Source organism: Gobio gobio (assembly GCF_949357685.1).
Source record: "Gobio gobio genome assembly, chromosome: 20".
NCBI lineage: Eukaryota > Metazoa > Chordata > Actinopteri > Cypriniformes > Gobionidae > Gobio > Gobio gobio.
In genome coordinates, this window is record NC_137113.1 from 27,161,160 (window position 1) to 27,180,747 (window position 19,588).

The following is a 19,588-nucleotide window of genomic DNA, read 5'->3' on the forward strand; positions in this document are numbered from 1 at the left end:
AGAGACAAAGACAGCACATATCTGCTTGTCCGCTCTGCCTGCCGTGGTAATCTCCCAGTGCCTAATGAGATCTGTAGAGTGGAACCGGCAGCAAGGGGCCTTACTATACCCACTTAGCCGGCCATTCGTCCGCCTGTCAGAAAACTGCAGATAAGAATCATAGGATGAGGTGCTTGTTTGACGCACATTTCTAATAAAAGACTTTCAAATGCACTCTACGGACCTGCTCTGACCCGATACCATATCGCAAATGTTGCAGGACAGCTGGAGAGTGGTCAACAAAAACTGAAGCATGTGTGATGACCCAACACACTGCTTTGGACTCATTGGATTAGGGATGGGCATTTTTGTCAATTTCTCATTTCGATCATCGATAGGTCTCAAAAACGAGTACTCGAGTAATTGGGGGCGGGGCATGTGCAGGGGGCGGGGCATGTCCGTCATTGAGATAATGAAAATACTGTTATGAAAATTGTTGTTGACAAATACAAACGTGACATGAAAACGGGTATATGAAAACATGAACATATAAAACAAAAAATAACTGCTAGATTATGATGCATAAATGTCTTTGAAAAAGAAACATCTTTATAAAATGACCGTCTCAAATAACCAAGTCAGTAATATCGAGCATTGCCTTTGAGCTGAAACTGTGAAATAACACCACCCTGCAGAGCTTGCTAGCTGGTTAATAAACTCAACCAAACGCACCCTAAATCAATATTAATATGAGATTATTATGAACCTATAACGACATAAATCAACACAAAAGGACGTGAATGCGCACGTGAACTTCAGCGTGCTAGATTTTACAGCCGAAGGGTTTGAAACGGAACATTTTGAATGCGCTCTTCCCTTAACAACGCTGATACACGGACAACGAAAGCACACAGAAACATTTTATTAAAATCCTGTTCTCATTATAATGCTTTGACAGATTGACTCTGCACATCATGCACTTCATTTTATTATTCATGATCGAGCGTTACAGACATCACTGCGCGTTTTCGAACTCATAGCGAAAAACCAACTTTAAATAAACTAGGTCTACTGTTAAAAAATACGAGAACAGTATAGCAGTGCTCCATTACTAATATCAATGATTCTGAGAAAGAAATAGCCTATCTGAAAAGAATATGACTGTCTCTAAACCATAATGTCGAGCATGAAATATGCGTTTGAGCTGAAACTGAAGAGAATGAACAACAGCCGGTATAACGGCAGCGCTTTTCTAGCTTATTAAGCTCAACCAAACGCTTCTTATATTAGATTAATCAGATATAGACAACATAAAAGTATCTTACAACGCGCATCTGCAGATAAGGACGCGAATGCGCACATGAACTTCACGCGCTAGTCTGAGTGTTATCGCTAGTTTCTCTGTGGATCAGCTGATACACGGGGAACTAAGCACAGATCATTTACAGCATTCTAATTTCCATCGTGTTTTCATTATAATGCTATGTAGGCTATGACAGATTGGCGCTGCATATCTTGCACTAACCATTTAATGATCTCATGATTCCAGACATCACTGCAGTGCACGCCTTTATTTCGCCGCGGTCTGGAGGCGTGCTGTAAAACGCTAACCAATCAGACCTCCGCAAAACGATGCAATAACCAATAAAAAAAGAGACAAATATATTTTTTTCAGGGCGATCATCGTTCTCATGATCGATGATCGCTGTCACGTTCGAGTACTCGATTACTCGACCACTGTTGCCCATCCCTACATTGGATACATGTATATTTGATGAAAGAGAGCTAGTATCAAGTATGAGATCAGTTTCATTATGTCAGGTACCTGTGCGATCTGCAGCATCTCTGGGTTGAGGCGGTTCAGGTGCAGCATGAACTCAGCCAGACCAATTAGAGCAAGCTGGATGGTGAACATTTTGCGGAAGGTCCAGTAGTCTGTGGCGTTGGGGAAGGTGTGCAGAGCCCATTCCTTCAACATGCTACGAGGAACCATGTTGCCCTGGACCTCCTTTAGAATGTCACGCAGGACCTTAAAACATGGACAAAAAAGATGACAGTTGAAAAGATAGAAAAAGCCATTTTATCGGTTCATTTACCTGCAATACCTGTTTGCATTAATTGCATATTAGGGTAAATGTGCAGTAGAGTTGGGTATCGAGAACCGGTTCCATTTCAGAACAGGTTCCAAATTTCCAAAAACCTAGGTTTCGATAAAACATTTCGATTCCTGTGTGCGAATTTTAATATTTGACTTTAAACCATTCAAGAGCAAGAATACCCACATGCCGTTTTCTGTACTGCACACACATCCAAAGAAGAAAAAGTGATTTTAATGTGATTTTAAACCGTTCAAGCGCAATACCCCCCATGCTGCACACACATCCTTGTATAGTGCACAACACTGAACGGAGTTGTCTTCCACGTCTTTTTGCACTTGAACAGACAAATCCACACAAAAATGTGTCAAAATATCCTAATAATCATAGGTCAGTCAGTTATGTCTTAAGTGAGCGTAAACAGTTGACAAAGAAAATGCATGTGTAACAGTTAGGGGTGTAACGATTCACTCGTTTTCTCGATGCATCGATCTTGAAACGTGCATTTTGAATCGTGAATCGTTTATTTTGGCCGATAATCGCTTTAAAATGCTAAGAATCGAATGAATCGCAATTCAATAGCGATTCAGTGCTTTAAAATGAACATTAGAATATATCTACTACATGCGTGTATTAATAGAGACGTTGTGCTGCGTCATCCGAGCCCTCACAGCTCTCCTTCACAGACGCGCTTTACCGCCTTCACTGGAGTGCTCTCACGCTCCGTCTGTCGCTCACTGACACATGTTTGAGCAGCTCACATTTGAGCTCTCCTCAGGACGGCCACTGCGACCACATGAGCAGATGACAGCGAGCTCTCTATTGAGACAGGAATAGTCCCGAGGTTTGTTCATGTTAGGTCACAGTGCATTAACTAATGTTACAAAGATATTATTAATGCATTAGTAAATGTTAAAATTAACATTAACAAAGATAAAATAAATGCTTTATAGGTGCAGTTGATTATTAGTTCATGTTAACTAATGTAGTTAACTAATAGGCATGTTCAGGCTAATAGGCAATTTTCATGTTGCGATTAATTGCTGAAGCTTTTATCACGGTATACGGTATTATCACGATATTGAAATAAGTTGCAAAAAAAGTGTTGTCATACTATAACAGGTTAAATAACTTTCTTATAACAAAATAACCAAAAATTTAAATACAATAAAAGCAATACACAAAAATGTATAAAGTAAACAAATATTTAAAACAGATTAAGTGCAGAATAATTATAAAGAACAATAGGTAACACTTTACAATAATGTCTCACCAGTTAATGCATTAACATTAACAAAGAATGAATAGCTACATTTTTACAGAAGTTATTATTCTTTGATAATGTTAGTTTAAAAAGGCAACTGTTAGTTAGTGTAAGCTCAGGTCCATTAAATAATACAGTTACAAATTTTGATTTTAAATTATTAAATGCTGAAATGTATATTTAACTAAGATTAATACATGCTTAAGAAGTATTTTTCATTGTCAGTTTGTTAATGAATGAACAAAATGTTAATTAATAGAGCCTTATTGTAAAGTGTGTGACTGAACTACAATCAGAACATATTCAAACAATATCTAGGGCATGTCATTTAGTCCAGATTAAAATATAAAATGTTTAAGTTTGAAAATGAATAGCCTTAAGTCTTTAAGTATTAAGTATTAGGTTATGTGATGAGCACCGTATCGTTTTGTTTACGAGGGTTACCGGGGAAACGGCTGCATTTCTGCTGTTCCGTCAGCGCCCTCTGCTGTCAGAGAGTGAATGTGCACTTCAGCGCATCTCCTTCACTTGTTCCGCCATGTGCTCGGCTCATGCACGGTCTGTTTACATCAGTGCGCGTTCCTCTTTGACGTGTTGTTCATTTTAAACGGTTGATGGGTAAAGTATTCTTAAAATGCATTCTAAAATTCGGAAAAATTCATAATAAATAATTATTCACAGTATTTTGAAGTGCCCACGATAACAATGTTGTGCATGTTCATTATTGCGGTATATCGCATTACCGTTTACCGGCACGTCTATTAACTAATGAATAGACTTAGTTTTTTTGCCCACTCTGACCTCTGAAGGCCGCCGTGTAATTCACACACTGACTAAGACACATTAGGGGAAGCATTTTAATAATCCTATGAATGCATATAAAAAATGCATAATCGAATCGCATCGAATTTTAATGTGAATCGACTCGAATCGAATCATTCTGAATTGTCAAAAATCATTCTTGAATAGAAAACCTATTAATCGAATCGATTCGCTTCCTACCCAAAGTTATTTTTTTTTATTTACTGTGTAATAGTGTTTACTTGTCTTTAATAAAGCTTGAAATGTATATTAGTTAGGCTAGTTTTTTACATGGTATTTTTAAACAATATGCTTTTTTATGCTCTAACATAATTAATAAATCATTAGGGATATTTATATGCCCATTCTATTGTTATCATGAATTAATAATGCATTTCACTAAAGTTATTAATTAGATGTGTATGAGATGTCCCAGTGGTGTAAGTGTTCATTAGCCTGTTGATTTTTGTTCATGGTATTTTGCTACAATTAAATGTTTTGCAATAAGAAACAAAATGTGAATGATATACAGTTTTTTTTTTACCTTATTGGAATCGATAAGAATCAGAATTGTTAAGCAGAATCGGAATCGTTAAAATTCAAACGATACCCATGCCTAATGCCCAGTTCATTTTCCTCCAAAAGCAAAAAGGGTAATTATTATTTTTCCAAGTTAAATCTATTATTATCTATTAAATATTTTACTATTATTATTCTCATTTCCATAATGCATCCAGATCTGTATATAAAATATAAATATAGGAAAAAATTAATTTGTATATAAATACAACTAAGATTATTATAACAGAAATTATAACCAATTTCACGAGATTCATACCTTTTTAATTGATATATTATATCATTCATGGCATACCTGATGGCTGGCTTGGGTTCCTCTGGCCTGAACAGTCGCAAGCCGGTCATAATAGCGGGAAATGGGGTTGTCGTGCTCAATGCCCTTCTTAGCACAACGTTGCTTGTAGATTTCCACCAGAGACAGAGACGATGGATTGTCCTCCACTAACCGCATTTGAGGAGACACCGCCACCACCCTTGGGACTGAGAAGAGGACAGATTTAAGGAGGATGTACTTTACTGGTATATAAAGCAATTCAAAATCCCACTGGCCTTTCAGCAGCTATTCTAATCATTTTTCATGAATAGCATATTATGGATTCTATTTGGCTTTGATAAAGGACTGTTAACCTGAAATATAACATCTCTCAAATGTTTTCACAGACCTGTTTATAAAATCATTCCATTTACAGATTCAGTTTTTAAACAAGAAAAATCAACAGCTGAGAGAGGGCACAAACACCTGTAAGGGTCTCTCTGGAGTAAAGATGGGACTGTATGAAAATTTCATATCACGATTATAGTGACCAAAATTATCACGATTATCAATATTATCACAGTTTTGTTAAAATGAGATGAAAGTGTTCAAAAAGAACGGATGCACACACTGAAAAGATTTCAACAAGTTTTATATTTGAAAATCAACATACATAAAATAAAAAAAGAGCAGCTCTATGCACTTTTCTTAAGCAAGACTATGTTCTGTGGCATTTCCTTCCTTAGAATGACCATTGTCAATCGCAATGCATTGTAACAGCGCACATCCACGTATCACAACGAACGTGCACTCTCGTTTCATTCAAATGGAACTTGCCATCTTGCATCTCTGTTTTTGATTGTATTGAAAATGAAATCAGAGGATTCTTGTCTGGACGATTGTTTTGTACGCTGTACAAAATGGATTTATAAGCAAGATTTAATTTTTTTTATCTCAATTCAATATGTCCCTGTAATTATTTATGTGGTAAAAAAACATCTGTGTAATTAGTGTACAATGAATATACATTATTATCCCTTAAATGTCACCCTTAAGTGTCTTGTTTGAACTTGTTAGTTCATCTTCATCTTTTCTTCGCGGAAGCTTCAGGTTAATTTCAAGTGAGATGTTATGCATGCCCTGCAGACAGGGTGACCATCCTCGATTAAGTTTCCCTCAGGACTTTTGTAAAAGCCAATATGACCACACCTCAGATTTGGTCCTTTTGGGAGGCTGAAAAAAATCTCCCGAGCGATGTCACTGCCTTCCACCATTTCTCGTCATTCAAAAAACTAAGTTGCGCGCTACGCCTGCGTCAGACTGATGCTGGCTGGACAGTATTTACCACAAGTTTTCAAAATCATGATAATCAAACCCGGTTTTAATTATATTTAAATTGTAAACGATAATACTAACAGTCAGAACATTTTATCGTGGTTTATCATGAAACCGGTAATCGTCCCATCCCTACTCTGGAGTAAAAAGAAAAGCATGTCACTTGACCACTGGGACATCTCACAACGCATCTAATTAATTACTGAAATGCATGAATTCATGATAAAAATAGAAAGTGCATATAAACATTCCAAATGATTATTAATTATGTTAGAGCATAAAAGTCAACCTTTTCATAATGTTTTATTTTTTTTTAAAGTACAGACGAAAAGCAAAAGCTAAAACATGGCACCCTGGACCTCTGACCGGAGAGTTTCATCTTTAATGTGTCCGTCACAAAAAGACAATTTAGATTTTCCTCCCTCAGTCCCCACAGGGAGAAGAGCAACCTAATTTTCATTCCTTCTGCTCCAGCTCTTTTCTTCTGTTACAACTACACAGCTTTTCTGGTACTTTTCAACTCAATCTTGCCTCTTTTTCTACTCTTCTATCTCCCCCAATCTGCCTGAGAGCAACTAGGCCATTGAGCCCAGCACTGAGGGCAAATGGACAGCAGTCAAAAGGGGAAGATCTGAACACATTTACGCCACAATTCAAAATAGATGTAACTAGAGAAGTGAAAAAAAAAATGTATTTAAAGGGGGGTACTAATGCTATTTCATGCATTCTGACTTATTTATACTGTTAAAGAGTTAAATTCTCATGCTAAAAATGGCCAAAATTATAAAAAATGAGTTGGACGTATGACAGTATTTCTGTGCCAAATACATCCCTTCAGGATTCGAATAGGTTTCGGAAAGTTTTTTTTCGACCCGGTATGACATCATAAAGGGCAGAATTCCTTGTATGTGCACTTCTCCCGGATGAGCGCATGCGCACATCAACCAGAGCGAGAGAGTGTCCATCAACAAACTTCGTTCAGGTTACGGAAGGTGTCGGCGGCGCTGTCATTTTGTTTCTAGAACATTAAAATCAACAATGTCACAATACTTTGGTATGTCCTTTATAACGAATACAAATAATTATTGGTTTTTAAAAAAAAAATTATCATTAAAAAAAAATCTTATTTCTGTCTTACAGTAAGCATTTTGTCATGTCCCTGAGGTTCTTTGCTGAATTTTAAATAATTAATAAAATGTGCACAGTGTCTATAATTTTCGGCAATAATGCAAGTATTTATTTGTGTTCTTTGCTTTTGAAAAAAAAAAAAAAAAGCACGATATTTGATAAAAAAAACAACTTATAAAGTTACGTCCCTCAGTCTGAACTCAACCCTGTCACGCCAACCATTCTCCGCCCATAATAATTTAGACTCCACCCATATGTGACATCATTCACAGGAAGTTGCATCATTCAACTCTCTTCAACAGCATGGTGCGATGAAGGTGAGTGATATCACACTTTGTATTCTTTTTTTAGGCGTATTATAGTCAGGGAGAGTACTGTCAAGCTTAACAACTCAACCCCATCACATACAATTAAGATGGAAAATTATGACTTTTTTTTTTATGTAGTTCAAAAATTAAAAAAGTCCAAGTTGAAATATTACCGAATCCCAGGAATGACCCATTTGTCTTTTATAAATATGATAAAAGTAAAGACTCTTCGGAGATATGAAGGATGCAATACTACTATATAGGTACTCAAGATTAACATGAGATTGGCAGAAACTGTATTATGTACCCTTTAAAATCATTTATTTTATTCTTTATAATGCTTTACTCTGCTCGCATGACACTTGCAATATCAATGTTCCGTGTGACAGTTTAGCAGTAAACTGCCATAAGCACTCCCACCCATTTCCATGGCCCAAATTAGATGAGTTCTTGTGAAATCAGACACGCTCTGTAATCTCTGCCAATCTAATTCTTTCTGAGAGACTTTAAGACGGTTTAGGTGCTTAATGACCAAAGAGATTTGACTTGAAAAGCATGGCTACGTGTATATGCAGCGGTCGACTTGGTGCAATCACTTTTGCACCATATATTATATATATATATATATATATGCTTTTAAACTTTAGGCTTGAACTTGGTAATTGAAATGCTAGGTCATGTCCAAAGCACTGACATAAATAGATGTAGTGAGTGCTATTTCATGAGGAAGGGACTGTGTGATCTGTGGTTGCCGCAGTACCTGTGAAGAAGAGGTGTCTCTTGGTGGTCTCTTTCCTCTTCTCCAGGCAAGGGTTGAGTAGCCGCAAGAGCTGCAACACACGCTCCTCTCTGCGGGACTCCGTCAGACATGCGTCATTCATCACCAAGTACGGATAGATCTTGCCGTTGTGCCCGCGGATGTAGAGACGTCGAGCAGCTGTGTTGTGCTTTTGAACAATCTCCACCCTGGGCATGAACCTTAGGAGGTAGAGTAAGTGGGTGTGAGAGAGAGAATGATGGGTGTGATGAAGAATGATGAAGTAATCACTGAGAATTAAGGTCTCAGCTGGAGTCTAGCTTAGAAGTCCACCATGCTGAACATGAGAATAAAAAAATATTTAATCAAAAACCACCTACGGGTCCAAGAGTCTATTAGGGACATGAAGCTAAATATTTTTAAAAATCACTAGTCAACTAATTTGTCTAAAGCAAGTGCTGAATAATTAGGCTAGTTTTGGTTTTTGCTGGCCCCTACACAGATGCAATTAGCAAAAATAAATGAATTAAAAAAAAAACAATAACTAGTTGGATGAATAGATAAGTGCAGCAGACTAGCTTTTTATTCTTATTTTGAGGGTTGATATTTTATGCAGCAAAATGCGTCAGGTAACGCTGAAACTAGGCAAATTATTTATGACTTACTTATGACAGATCGACTAGTCAGTTATTGGATGACTAAATGATCAGTCGACCAGCACAACCCCATCCCCAGTGTGTATTAATTGTTACCTGGCAATCTTGATGTAATAGTGTGTGGGCTTAGGCATGAGGAACTCTCCCGGGATCTCCACTTCAGCAGTCTGGGCCGAGAAGTTGCTAAGGAAACGGCATTTCTCCTCTATCAGGAAGAACTTGGGCAGCTGTTTCGTCTTGGCTTCCAGGATCTTGATCCACTTCTTAAGCTTTGAAATGAGATTGTGCAGCTTCATGGAGCCGGGAACACTGAAGTCAAAATCTGTGTACGGAAAGAATGACGGAGCACGGTAAAACAGAGGAACTGATAGGTAGCTAAGAAGAAAAAAAAAAATGCAAAAGATGATGGAATAAAAACAGGTGGTGGAAAAGACTCTGGATGTGTGAAAGAGGTACACGTGGCATAGAGTGTGTGATAGAGACGGAGACGGGAAGAGACGTTATCTTTGGATCAGGGAAACAGAAGTGGTGCACTTCCTCCCAGGATCCCCTTGCGACGTGATGGTGCCGATAACATCAGGGTTCATGAGGAGGGAAAAAAGGATTAACTGCTCAATGCAACTTCTAAATGACATTGTGCATTAAGTTGGAGAGCACACACAAAAGGTATGGTCGGAATGCAAGCCACGTTCCCAATTTTAGAGACAACCTCCAGGCCAGAACGTCTTTATCAAATAGGCTAAAAGCTGCTCCACTTTCATACTTCTGTTGTGCCACATTAATAAAACCACATACTGCAGATACTGAAATGGCTTGGCATTTAATTTTAGACATTTAAGAGGAAAAACACCCCCCAGAAAAAAAAATATCTTTGTATAATTCACGCTTTGGCAGAAGAGACTTTAATTCAAAAGCATCTTGCATTGAGCTGCCACTCATCTCAAAGCCAGTGAGATGTGGCTGCCACACATAATGAAAGGCCATTTAAGAAACTCTTACTGCTCGCATGACACTCGCAATATTGTCAATGTTCCATGTGACATTTTGTTTAGCAGTAAACTGCCATGAGCACTGCAGCTCCCACCCATTTCCATGCCCCAAATTAGATGATGTCTTGTAAAAATCAGACACGCTCTGTAATCTCTGCCAATCTGACTCTTTCTGAGAGACTTTAAGATGGTTTAGGTGCTTAATGACCAGTGAGCATTAAGAAAGAGATTTGACTTGAAAAGCACGGCTGCGCGTATATGCAGCGGTCGACTTGGTGCAATCATTTTAGAAAAAAATGACCAGACAATCCCCTGCAGCGCCGGTGGCCCGAAGCAGGTTTTTTTTTTCAGATAACGGCGCCTCCTGGGCAGCACGGGTTCTTTTCTGATAAATGTAGCACCTTTGAGCATGGATGGGGAGTACCGTGCGCTCAGTTTCAGCCTTTTCACTGACCCAGGATCAGCTCAACTCTAGGGGGATTTGAGCTCCCCGCTGCTGTAGAAAACAAAGTCTCTGCTCTCTGACCTGTGAATGAGATACACTGAAGGTGGAAGTTTTCTGCGCCTAATAATGCTCGGGCGGTGGAGGTGGCCAGGCGCTAAAAATACATCCCCCCATCGGCCGTCTGCCTGCGCTGCTCGCTGTGCAGCATTCTCCGGTGAATTCTCTACTTTAAATTCCATCACTGAAATGCCTGAGTGAACACAGTGTACAGCACAACAGGAGCCCTGAAACAGCCTCGGCCCCGCAGACATGCTCCTGCGTTAGATCAATGTAGACGACAAACGCTCGAGAACAGCACAACCCCGCTACGGTAAAACAAGCATTTCAGAAATATAAACACCACTAGTACTATATCACAGTACTATTACTAGCATTTTTACCCAGCACTACATTATTACTTTCAATATAAACTGAAAGATACACAATTTAAGATTTTAAAAATGTCTCCGTATATTGGGGATTGTAAAGAAAGAAAGAAAAAAAAAAACCTACAAAAATCTCCAAAAGTATATTCAAACTTAAAAATGTTAGGAAATGGCATTATCACTCCATGCGAGACTCTTTGGGATTTTAAATAGATGAAGCAAATGTAACAGCTTTTAAATTAAATTATTAATGCGACACTGCTCAAACGGGCATAGAAAATAAGAACAAACATTAGGGGAGTGTTAAAAGTATCATTACACCGTGCCTACACCGAGTGCGGCTGTTGTAGCTCCAAATCCATTTGTACTGTTGTCAGAAGTAGCGCAAGCGTGTGCAGTACATTATAAATACAATGGAGCATCAGTTTACTTTCGCATTGCCTTCAGTGTAGACCGTAACACTGATTCTAATGGGCTCTTGCCTTTTGCTGTGTTGCATTGTGCCACTCTCGTTCGGTGTAGACAAAGTGTTATGCAATCACACAATCGGTATTAAACCATGGGAAGATGTCAATAAAATGGCTTGTAAACAACTTTTCATTTAACATTCATTTACCTCAGGAAAATTACTTAATGTCCATAGTACACGCATTTTTTTTATTTAATTTGTATAAATGTTTTTTAAATATAAACTTTACTTAAAACATAAGTAAATATGTACATTTTATATTTTTTTAAATTCTCATTTTTATATTTCATATTTCTATATTTTTATAAATCCTTTACATTTTAAAATGTTTATGTTTTTAATGCAAGTTTAAAAAGGAGAAACTCTTAGGGAAAAGGAGAGAAGGATACAGGGATTGAATGGGCTGTGTGCTTTGCTGGTTCCCCTCCAAAACTCATTCCCTGTAGCACAAGGTGTCAGGTGAGTAGAGAAGGCTCAGGGCGCGCTGGCCATGCCTCACTGCCCAGAGACAGCTGGCACCACAACATCTGTTTTACACCCTTACAACCTTAACAGTCCTCTAAGGCCATGAACACACACACACAGGCCTCCGGATAGAACTTCATATGAAGCAAACAAGAACAGTAGCTCCAGGATTCAAGGTTTACTGAGGTGGAGAGACTGTAGGTGGACAGGGAAGGAAAGTATAAACATATTCTGCTCTCCTGAGCAGAGGACAGCTGAGGGGGAGTTTGTTTTAACATACGCCATGGATCACACATGCTCTTCTTCCTGAGAGCCAGGTCTACACCAGGGGCACTGAAAGGTTATTGTCGGGCAATGTGTACAAAACTGGCCTCAGGAAAGAGCCGTGCCAACTTCTTCCGTACTCAAGAGATTTTAAAAACAAACATCTCGAAGGACATTTGGGATTTAAAAGTAAAGTCACAGGGGAAAAAATATAGCATTTACCGTAAAACTTCAAATAATAGCCGAGTCCCAAATAGACGCCTGTCTCTTTTAAACGCCTGGTGTGACGACAGGTTTGGGTAAATAAAGGCCGGTCTCAAAAAGAGGCCTGGTCTGTTTTTTTAGTATCGGGCTGTATTTGATCTTCTCAAACCCGTCAGATCGTCTGTTCTTTGATTAGATTTCACGTGACAGACGGAACCGTTCATGAACGACTCATCACTATGGCAACATAACAAAGAGGTTAACGAACTTTCAGTCTTCAGTTTTTCTTAATTCTCTCAATACCACCATGGAGAAAAGTATAATTTGACATTTAAGCTGACAGTTGTCAAATTTCAAGCGTGGGTAAAGCTGGATACGGAGCGGCTGAAAAATTCCTTTAATGCTTGCGCGCAGACGTGCGCGTGTGTTTGTGTGTGCGAGGGAGAAGGAGGAGATATATTTCATTAACTTCGGGATGTTATCCTTAGGTATGTGGCCTGACAGTAGCTTCTGATGGAAGCGAGGTTCACCTTATCCATTGTTTCAAAGAGGGAGAGCAGTGCGCATCTGGGCGGGATCTGTTAGTGCGAGCAAGGCAGGCAGAGTTAGCGGAGGCTGGAGAGGGAGAAGTGGAGGAGGAATTCGCCCATGAACTTGAATCAAGAATCGCGGGGATGATGATAGTGATGAATAGAGTAATTTTCTATCACATGATTGCAGTTGTTTTACAGGGTAGCCTTCATTCTTTCTTGTTGATGTGTTTCGGGCAACAAGTTCATACGCTCAATGGATTTTAGCGGTAACTTATATTGTTCTACTTCTGCCCATTGCTGTCACATCGTTTCGTTTTTTGTGCTGCCAATAATCTAAGACATTTCTTACATTAAATGATTTGTTAAACACATTCAAATTAATTATAAATAAAACGTAATATAATGTGGTAACCTCCTACCGTCATGCTTGAACATCTCAACAGTAAATTAAAGGCCTGTCTCTTATAGACGCCTGTTTCAAATACAAGCCGGTGCAGTTCAGCGATTTGGGTAAATAGAAGCCCGGGCTATTATTTGAAGTTTTACGGTAGTTTCTCACAAAAAACTTGAATTATTAGAAAATAATGCACACCTGAGGTGGTAATGTGGCCATGACAGAGAAGTATGCATTATTGTTCAATAATTCAACGTCCCAGAGTCAGTTATTCATCTTATACTACGGTTACCACATCTCAAAACATTGTTCACTTCAGATGATGCATTTCAAGACATTTGTTAGGTTTTTGTCCTTAAAACACTCAAGTGTAGGACTAATTTCTTACGCATCTAATCCAAAACCTCTGTTGCTAATTCCAGAGATTGAGCACGTATCAATGAATTGAGTCTGTGTCTCTCAACAGTGTTCGGCAGTCTCTGTTAATAGCGAAACTAAGTTTATCTGCTCCAAAAACAGTGCCATTATTACATTATTAGTGAGAAATGTCATGTAGCTTTTAAGTTATTTTACGTAAGCAGTGTTACATAACTATTTTACCGAAGCACCGTTTCCCTGAAAATAATTGCACACCTTAGAACGTGAAAATATTAAATAAATAACATTAGGACATCCTAAACATTTTACATATTACCAAAACATTTTTTGCTCCTTCTTCCTCCAAACCAATCTACACATAATTGGCATGTGTAGTGTTTTTTTGGTAAGCATGTTGACTTAAAGCTGTGTAATTTCTTTACAGTCAACAGCACCTTGATACACACACAGTTCTGCCCAGTCATCTTCCCATTAAATCTAATCACATGGTTCACAGAGCCAATTATTCTCAGAGTTGGTCTGGTAGAGAGGCCTGTGGTTAACTCTGAGCAGAAGTGGTTATGCAGAACAGAGACAAGAGCGAAAGCATGTGTAATTGTGCACAGGGGACGTGATCCTTTAAGTGTGCTTGCCTGCAGTTTAGACTTCTGTGAGAAGTCCACGTGTGACAGATCATTTTCAAAGAGTCAGTAGACTTCTGTGCTTTTGCAGACAATGAAATTCTACAACATTTGAAGAAACGGTATTCGGGAATGCACTAAACTTCTGTAATATGCTATTTTAAAGTAAATTAGATAAAGTAAAATAGATTTTCGAGATCAAGATTAGATTGGATCATGAATTGGATCATTTTTACTACAACTGAAGAAAATAAAAAATAAATATTTTATATTAAACTAATAAAAACAAATTCAAAATAATAATAAATACTATAGTTATATACAGTATACATAATATGAAATCAACACTGATATTGACAAACTGTCTGATTTTAAAAAAAAAATTTATATAAATTAAAAAAAAAAAAATTGTATGACTTTTCCAGGTTTGGAAATATCACTTTTGAAATGACCTGATGTTTCTAAGTTTTCCATGACTGTAGGAGGACCCTGTATAATCTTTCCTCGCCTACAAACTCTGTCATGTTAGTTTCAGATGTGGAGAAAATTGCATTTCATAATTTAGAGGTGGAAAATGTTTTACTTTGCTGAAAGACATTTTGCTATGTAGAATAACATGCACAAGAATTGAATTCTGTTTTCTGACCTGTGGTGAACTGGCCCTTCATCTTCTGGAACACAGGGTCTTGAGCAGTGGCTTGAGCTCGGCGGGCTAAGGACTCTGAGGCGGCACTGGAGAACATGGTGGACACATTAGAGACATTCTCCAGGCCCACGCCAAACGTGCTGACCAGCTTTTTCACAAAGTTGAGTGTATGTGGAGTGATTTTAGCATCGGACACCGCGCCGCTCTTTTCGAATGCCACAGAGTAGCATTTCGCCAAGCCCTGCTGGAGCTGCCGCAAAACCTGAGGTAGAAAATGAGAGAAAAATGAGAAACCAAGAGACAAGGATGAATGGTTAACCAGTTTTTAGCAATTCACCATGAAGGATAACACCATTCCCACATATTCAATCCAATTTGCCATTTTGATAATACTAAAAATCCTTCAGAGGCGAAGATGTTCACCAGAGAGATCAGTAAAAGCCTGCCTCTACCGGTCTCTGCTGCAGAGATTAAGCTTAGACTTCAAGTGAAGAAGATCACCATTAACAGACTAATTTAGTCTGGGACTACACTTCATCAATGTCTGGAAAATTAAACCCATGTTTTACTTCACTGAGCTCTCTCAATGCCAATTTCTTTCATCCTCCAGTTCTCCTTGCTAAACTTTCTTTCCTCGCCCTTTTTCTGCCCTCTTCTTCTGCCGTTTGTTGCTGAGCGTCCCACAGGAGTGGGTCTCTTGCGTCCCTGTCCAGTCTGGGCGCATCACCGCATCAGCCCTGTCACAGCAATCCAATCTCCCCACGTTCAGTCTACACTCCCCTCACCCATCAATCACGGCGAGCTTCTCGCCAAAGCCCGATTAGCACTGGAGCGCCAATGTCCACATGCACCGCAAAACCACTTTTCAGCCTCACTGAGCCCCAATCGTTCCCCTCTGTCAGCTTTCATCTGGCCAGCCGGCCATCTGAAAACAGCTACGTGTACGAGAGCATGCAGCATGAGACGAAAGAACGTAAGCAAACCGGACAGAAAACGCATTCATGTCATGTTTAACTTGCGCTCAGGGCTGATGTGCTTTAAGAGGTAGCCACTCACCTTTGGAATACAAAAACTCTCTCTTTAACACATAAAACCACTCACCTCCTCATGCCAGTTCTCCCTGAACCAGACCATCTGGTCCACGATGCCCTCCAGAGAGGAAAGCAGGGTGGGGTGGAGCTCACGCTGCATGTGCATGATCCGACTGCAGCGCCACATGGGAGCAGTGGCACGGATGGGACCCGGGTCAGATGCAGAGTGGGCCTGGGCAGCCGCCGAACTGGGCTGCTGCTGGCCAGAGTCTGAGGAAAAGTGAGAGACACACAGCACATGAAGAAAAAAGTTGACTTTTCTAGGACATTATATTGTTCAATGTGAATGTTCTGGGGGGAAAAAACTCCAGTCATACCGCTCTTGTAGCGCTCCCTCTGCTCGATTTTCAGCGTCAGGTACAGGGTTCGGATCGGAAAGTACACTGCTTGAGGGTAGACACGTCCCACCTAAGAGAAACAGTTGCAGATTACATTTCAGATCGTCCCTGTGGGCTTGGGTCAGAGCGAGAAACGCTGTGCTGACATGTTTTGAAACTTCTCTGTGATAGTGCAGGCTTTTGAAAATGAAACCGTAGGGAGAAAGCAATGAGATGGACAAACATCAAGGGCAGATTAAAACCATGGCTCAATATGACACTCGCTAAAAGCTTGTCAAGTCGAGTGTACACTTTCTCCTTTTTTTGTGTCCTTGAACATCATCACAAAGAGAAGGTTCAGGATGTTTAATGCTTTAGCCCAAAAGCTCATGTATAAAAGAACAAAAGTCTTTTTTAATTAACGTTAGCGTAGGGCTGATCACGATAAATATCACAGTAAAGGCCTGTTCACAGCAAGGACAATGACTATACTGATATAGTTCTAAAAATCATTCTAAATATAAAACAATAGCAGAGTCCACACCAAAACTATAACGGCACAGAGAAATGATAATCGTTGGACTTACTTTCAGAATGTTTTTTTTCTAGCTGATGAACAATAAAAACATTGACAGCCAATCAGAATTCATCCTGCTTTAAAGAGCTTGAGCATTTAAAGCAGCAGACAACATGATTGCAGCACATGTTTAGAATAAACAGAATATATTTTATATATATAAAATGTTTGTATATATGAGTGGATGATTTATTTTTAAAGGTCCTGTTCTTCGTGATCCCATTTTTCAAACTTTAGTTAGTGTGTAATGTTGCTGTTAGAGCATTTATAATACCTGTAAAATTATGAAGCTCAAAGTTCAATGCCAAGCGAGATATTTTATTTAACAGAAGTTCCCTTTCAAAGCCTACAGCGAACGGCTGGTTAGGACTACATCCTGGTATTTCCTGCTTTAATTACGTCAGTAGAGCAGTATGTCGACTAACCTCCGTCCACAAGAACACACGAAAAAGGGGGCGTGGTCTTGTTGCTCCCGCGTGGAGAATAGGAAGTGTTGCGTTCGTATAGTTTGTTTGTTGCCATGTCGTCGAGACGCTGTTATTTTCATCCCGGAGTCAAGTCACCTTTGTTTGGCTTTCCCAGGGACGCTGTACTTAGAGATCATTGAGCACATGCATTCCCGTTATGGCGAGAGGCGTGACCTTTCCGGTAAAGTGCGCTCTGCGTGCCCTAAGCTGCTGTCGAATCACAACACGGGAACCGCTGGCACAATCAGAACTCGTTACGTATTTCTGAAGGAGGGACTTCATAGAACAGGGAAATTTTTCAAGCCATTTTGAGGACAGTGAAAACAGCAGTATACAGATAAGTAAATTGTGTGAAAAATACTGTGTTTTTTTACACGCGAAACATGAACACGTTATATTGCACACTGTAAACACAATCAAAGCTTCAAAAAAACACGAAAAACGGGACCTTTAACAGTGGATTAGGGTTGCGTTAGAGCTGATCCAAGACTCGCTCGCTCACATACATACAGGGCCTAAAATTAACACTCGCCAATAGTAAAAATCGTGAGTAAAAAAACTCGGCAATATCGAGTATATATAACTGTGTCAATCGGCAGTTGTCCGATAACATTTTTATGAATTCTACATGCAATGTTGTGAAAACAAGAACAAACGTGAGACACGCTCGAGACACTTCACGGGTCAGTGCTGCATCGTCACAAAAGCTTAAGCCTTGTCAATTTAAACATTCAAGCAGAAGACAACGCAAAAGGGAACTCAATTACTTATTATTATTATTGTGCGCTGTACCGTCTCAGATCGTAAACAGTTGAGAAAGCGCATGTGTACAGTATGAGTATATTGGACCTGTGCATTAGATTTAAAAGTGACAGCAGCCTAATATTCATGCTGCAGTGTGTTTTTCACATTGATCCCAAAAAAAAAAAAAAAAAAAAATTCACTGCCCTTGACTGAACAACTTTTGTACCTTTAAGGATGAATCTAGGTTTAACAGTGACGACTATGGAGAGTTATTAATTTTGATTACTCTATTAATTTTCTAAAAACTACAGACTACTGTACACTGCTTTTCATTAGTATCTTTGTTCTATTGTATTTATTTGTACTATTGCTTGTAATTTGATTATTTGTTCTTATTTTATAATTGACTTTGATTGACTTGTCTTTAATAATGATGTTTTAAATTTATATTAGGCTAGAAGTTTCAGCTGTGGAATCGAAATTGGAATAAAGAATTGTGAATTTTGACTGGCATCTAAAATTTTAGTGTCATAACTGTTTTTGCTAAATCAGTTTCGTGGCCAGTAAATTAAGTGGCACGACATGGCAACATTTGCTTAATCAATGGTATGTTTTTGAACAATCAATTGTAGATAGGCAGTGTGTTTGGGAAACCTGTTTGGAAGCTGTCCTTATTTTGACAACAAAATTTGGTTCCACAGAAATTGCACGCCACACATTTAAGCTTTACTCAAAGTACTAAGTTGTGAGGTCTATTTCACATACTTTGAAGAAAAAAAAGTCTGCCCCCAGTCTCTATACTTTAAACCCAACCAACAGGAGTCTGCCTCATAACCCAATTGTTGGATCCTTTTATTGTTATGTAATATTACAAGAAACATACTTTTCAACTTGTTCCTCTCTTCTTTCACTACTGGCACTGCAATATCTATGAGGGCTGTGAATGTTGTCCGCATCAGTACGAGGGGCGATGAAGACAAATATGAAGGCAGCAGACAGCGCTGCTCCTCAAACCACCCGCAACCCCTCTCAGGTCTCACAGCACCCAGCTCAAGCAGCCCATTAGAGTGGAAACACGATCTTTGTCAAGCAGACGGCGGAAAGCAGGCTGGCCTTTAGGTGTAAAGAGACACCTCGGAGTCCAGATGGGCTTTTACATGAAAAGCAGCCATGGCCAAGACCTTCTGTTAAGAGCTTGTTAAGTATTGCATTAAAAATGAACGAGGCAAAAGGGGAAGAGATCACCCCTAAAATTGGAGAGAATTCTCATCATATTTTAGGGTGTGTGAGTGCTGGCATGTGATGGGTGTCTGTGTGCATAAAGGTGTTGAGTTTTCCTCGCCTCAGTTTCATCTCAAGGCACCCCACGGCTCACCTTCATCAATATTTCACCAAACGTTTTTA

The 19,588-nt window shown here is 39.1% G+C and overlaps 1 protein-coding gene across 1 annotated transcript in view; it reads right to left on the reverse strand.

The window, feature by feature from the left end:
* The window catches only part of trrap (transformation/transcription domain-associated protein), a 99,522-nt gene that overhangs the window by 2,253 nt on the left and 77,681 nt on the right, over positions 1 to 19,588 (reverse strand). Inside the window, exons 63-69 of the mRNA XM_079846123.1 lie at positions 16,397 to 16,487; positions 16,090 to 16,289; positions 14,989 to 15,250; positions 9,253 to 9,478; positions 8,504 to 8,721; positions 5,015 to 5,199; positions 1,805 to 2,008 (exon numbers count right to left, since the gene is read on the reverse strand). Of these exons, the coding sequence (XP_079702249.1) occupies positions 1,805 to 2,008; positions 5,015 to 5,199; positions 8,504 to 8,721; positions 9,253 to 9,478; positions 14,989 to 15,250; positions 16,090 to 16,289; positions 16,397 to 16,487 (1,386 nt within the window). The remainder of the gene's footprint in view (positions 1 to 1,804; positions 2,009 to 5,014; positions 5,200 to 8,503; positions 8,722 to 9,252; positions 9,479 to 14,988; positions 15,251 to 16,089; positions 16,290 to 16,396; positions 16,488 to 19,588) is intronic.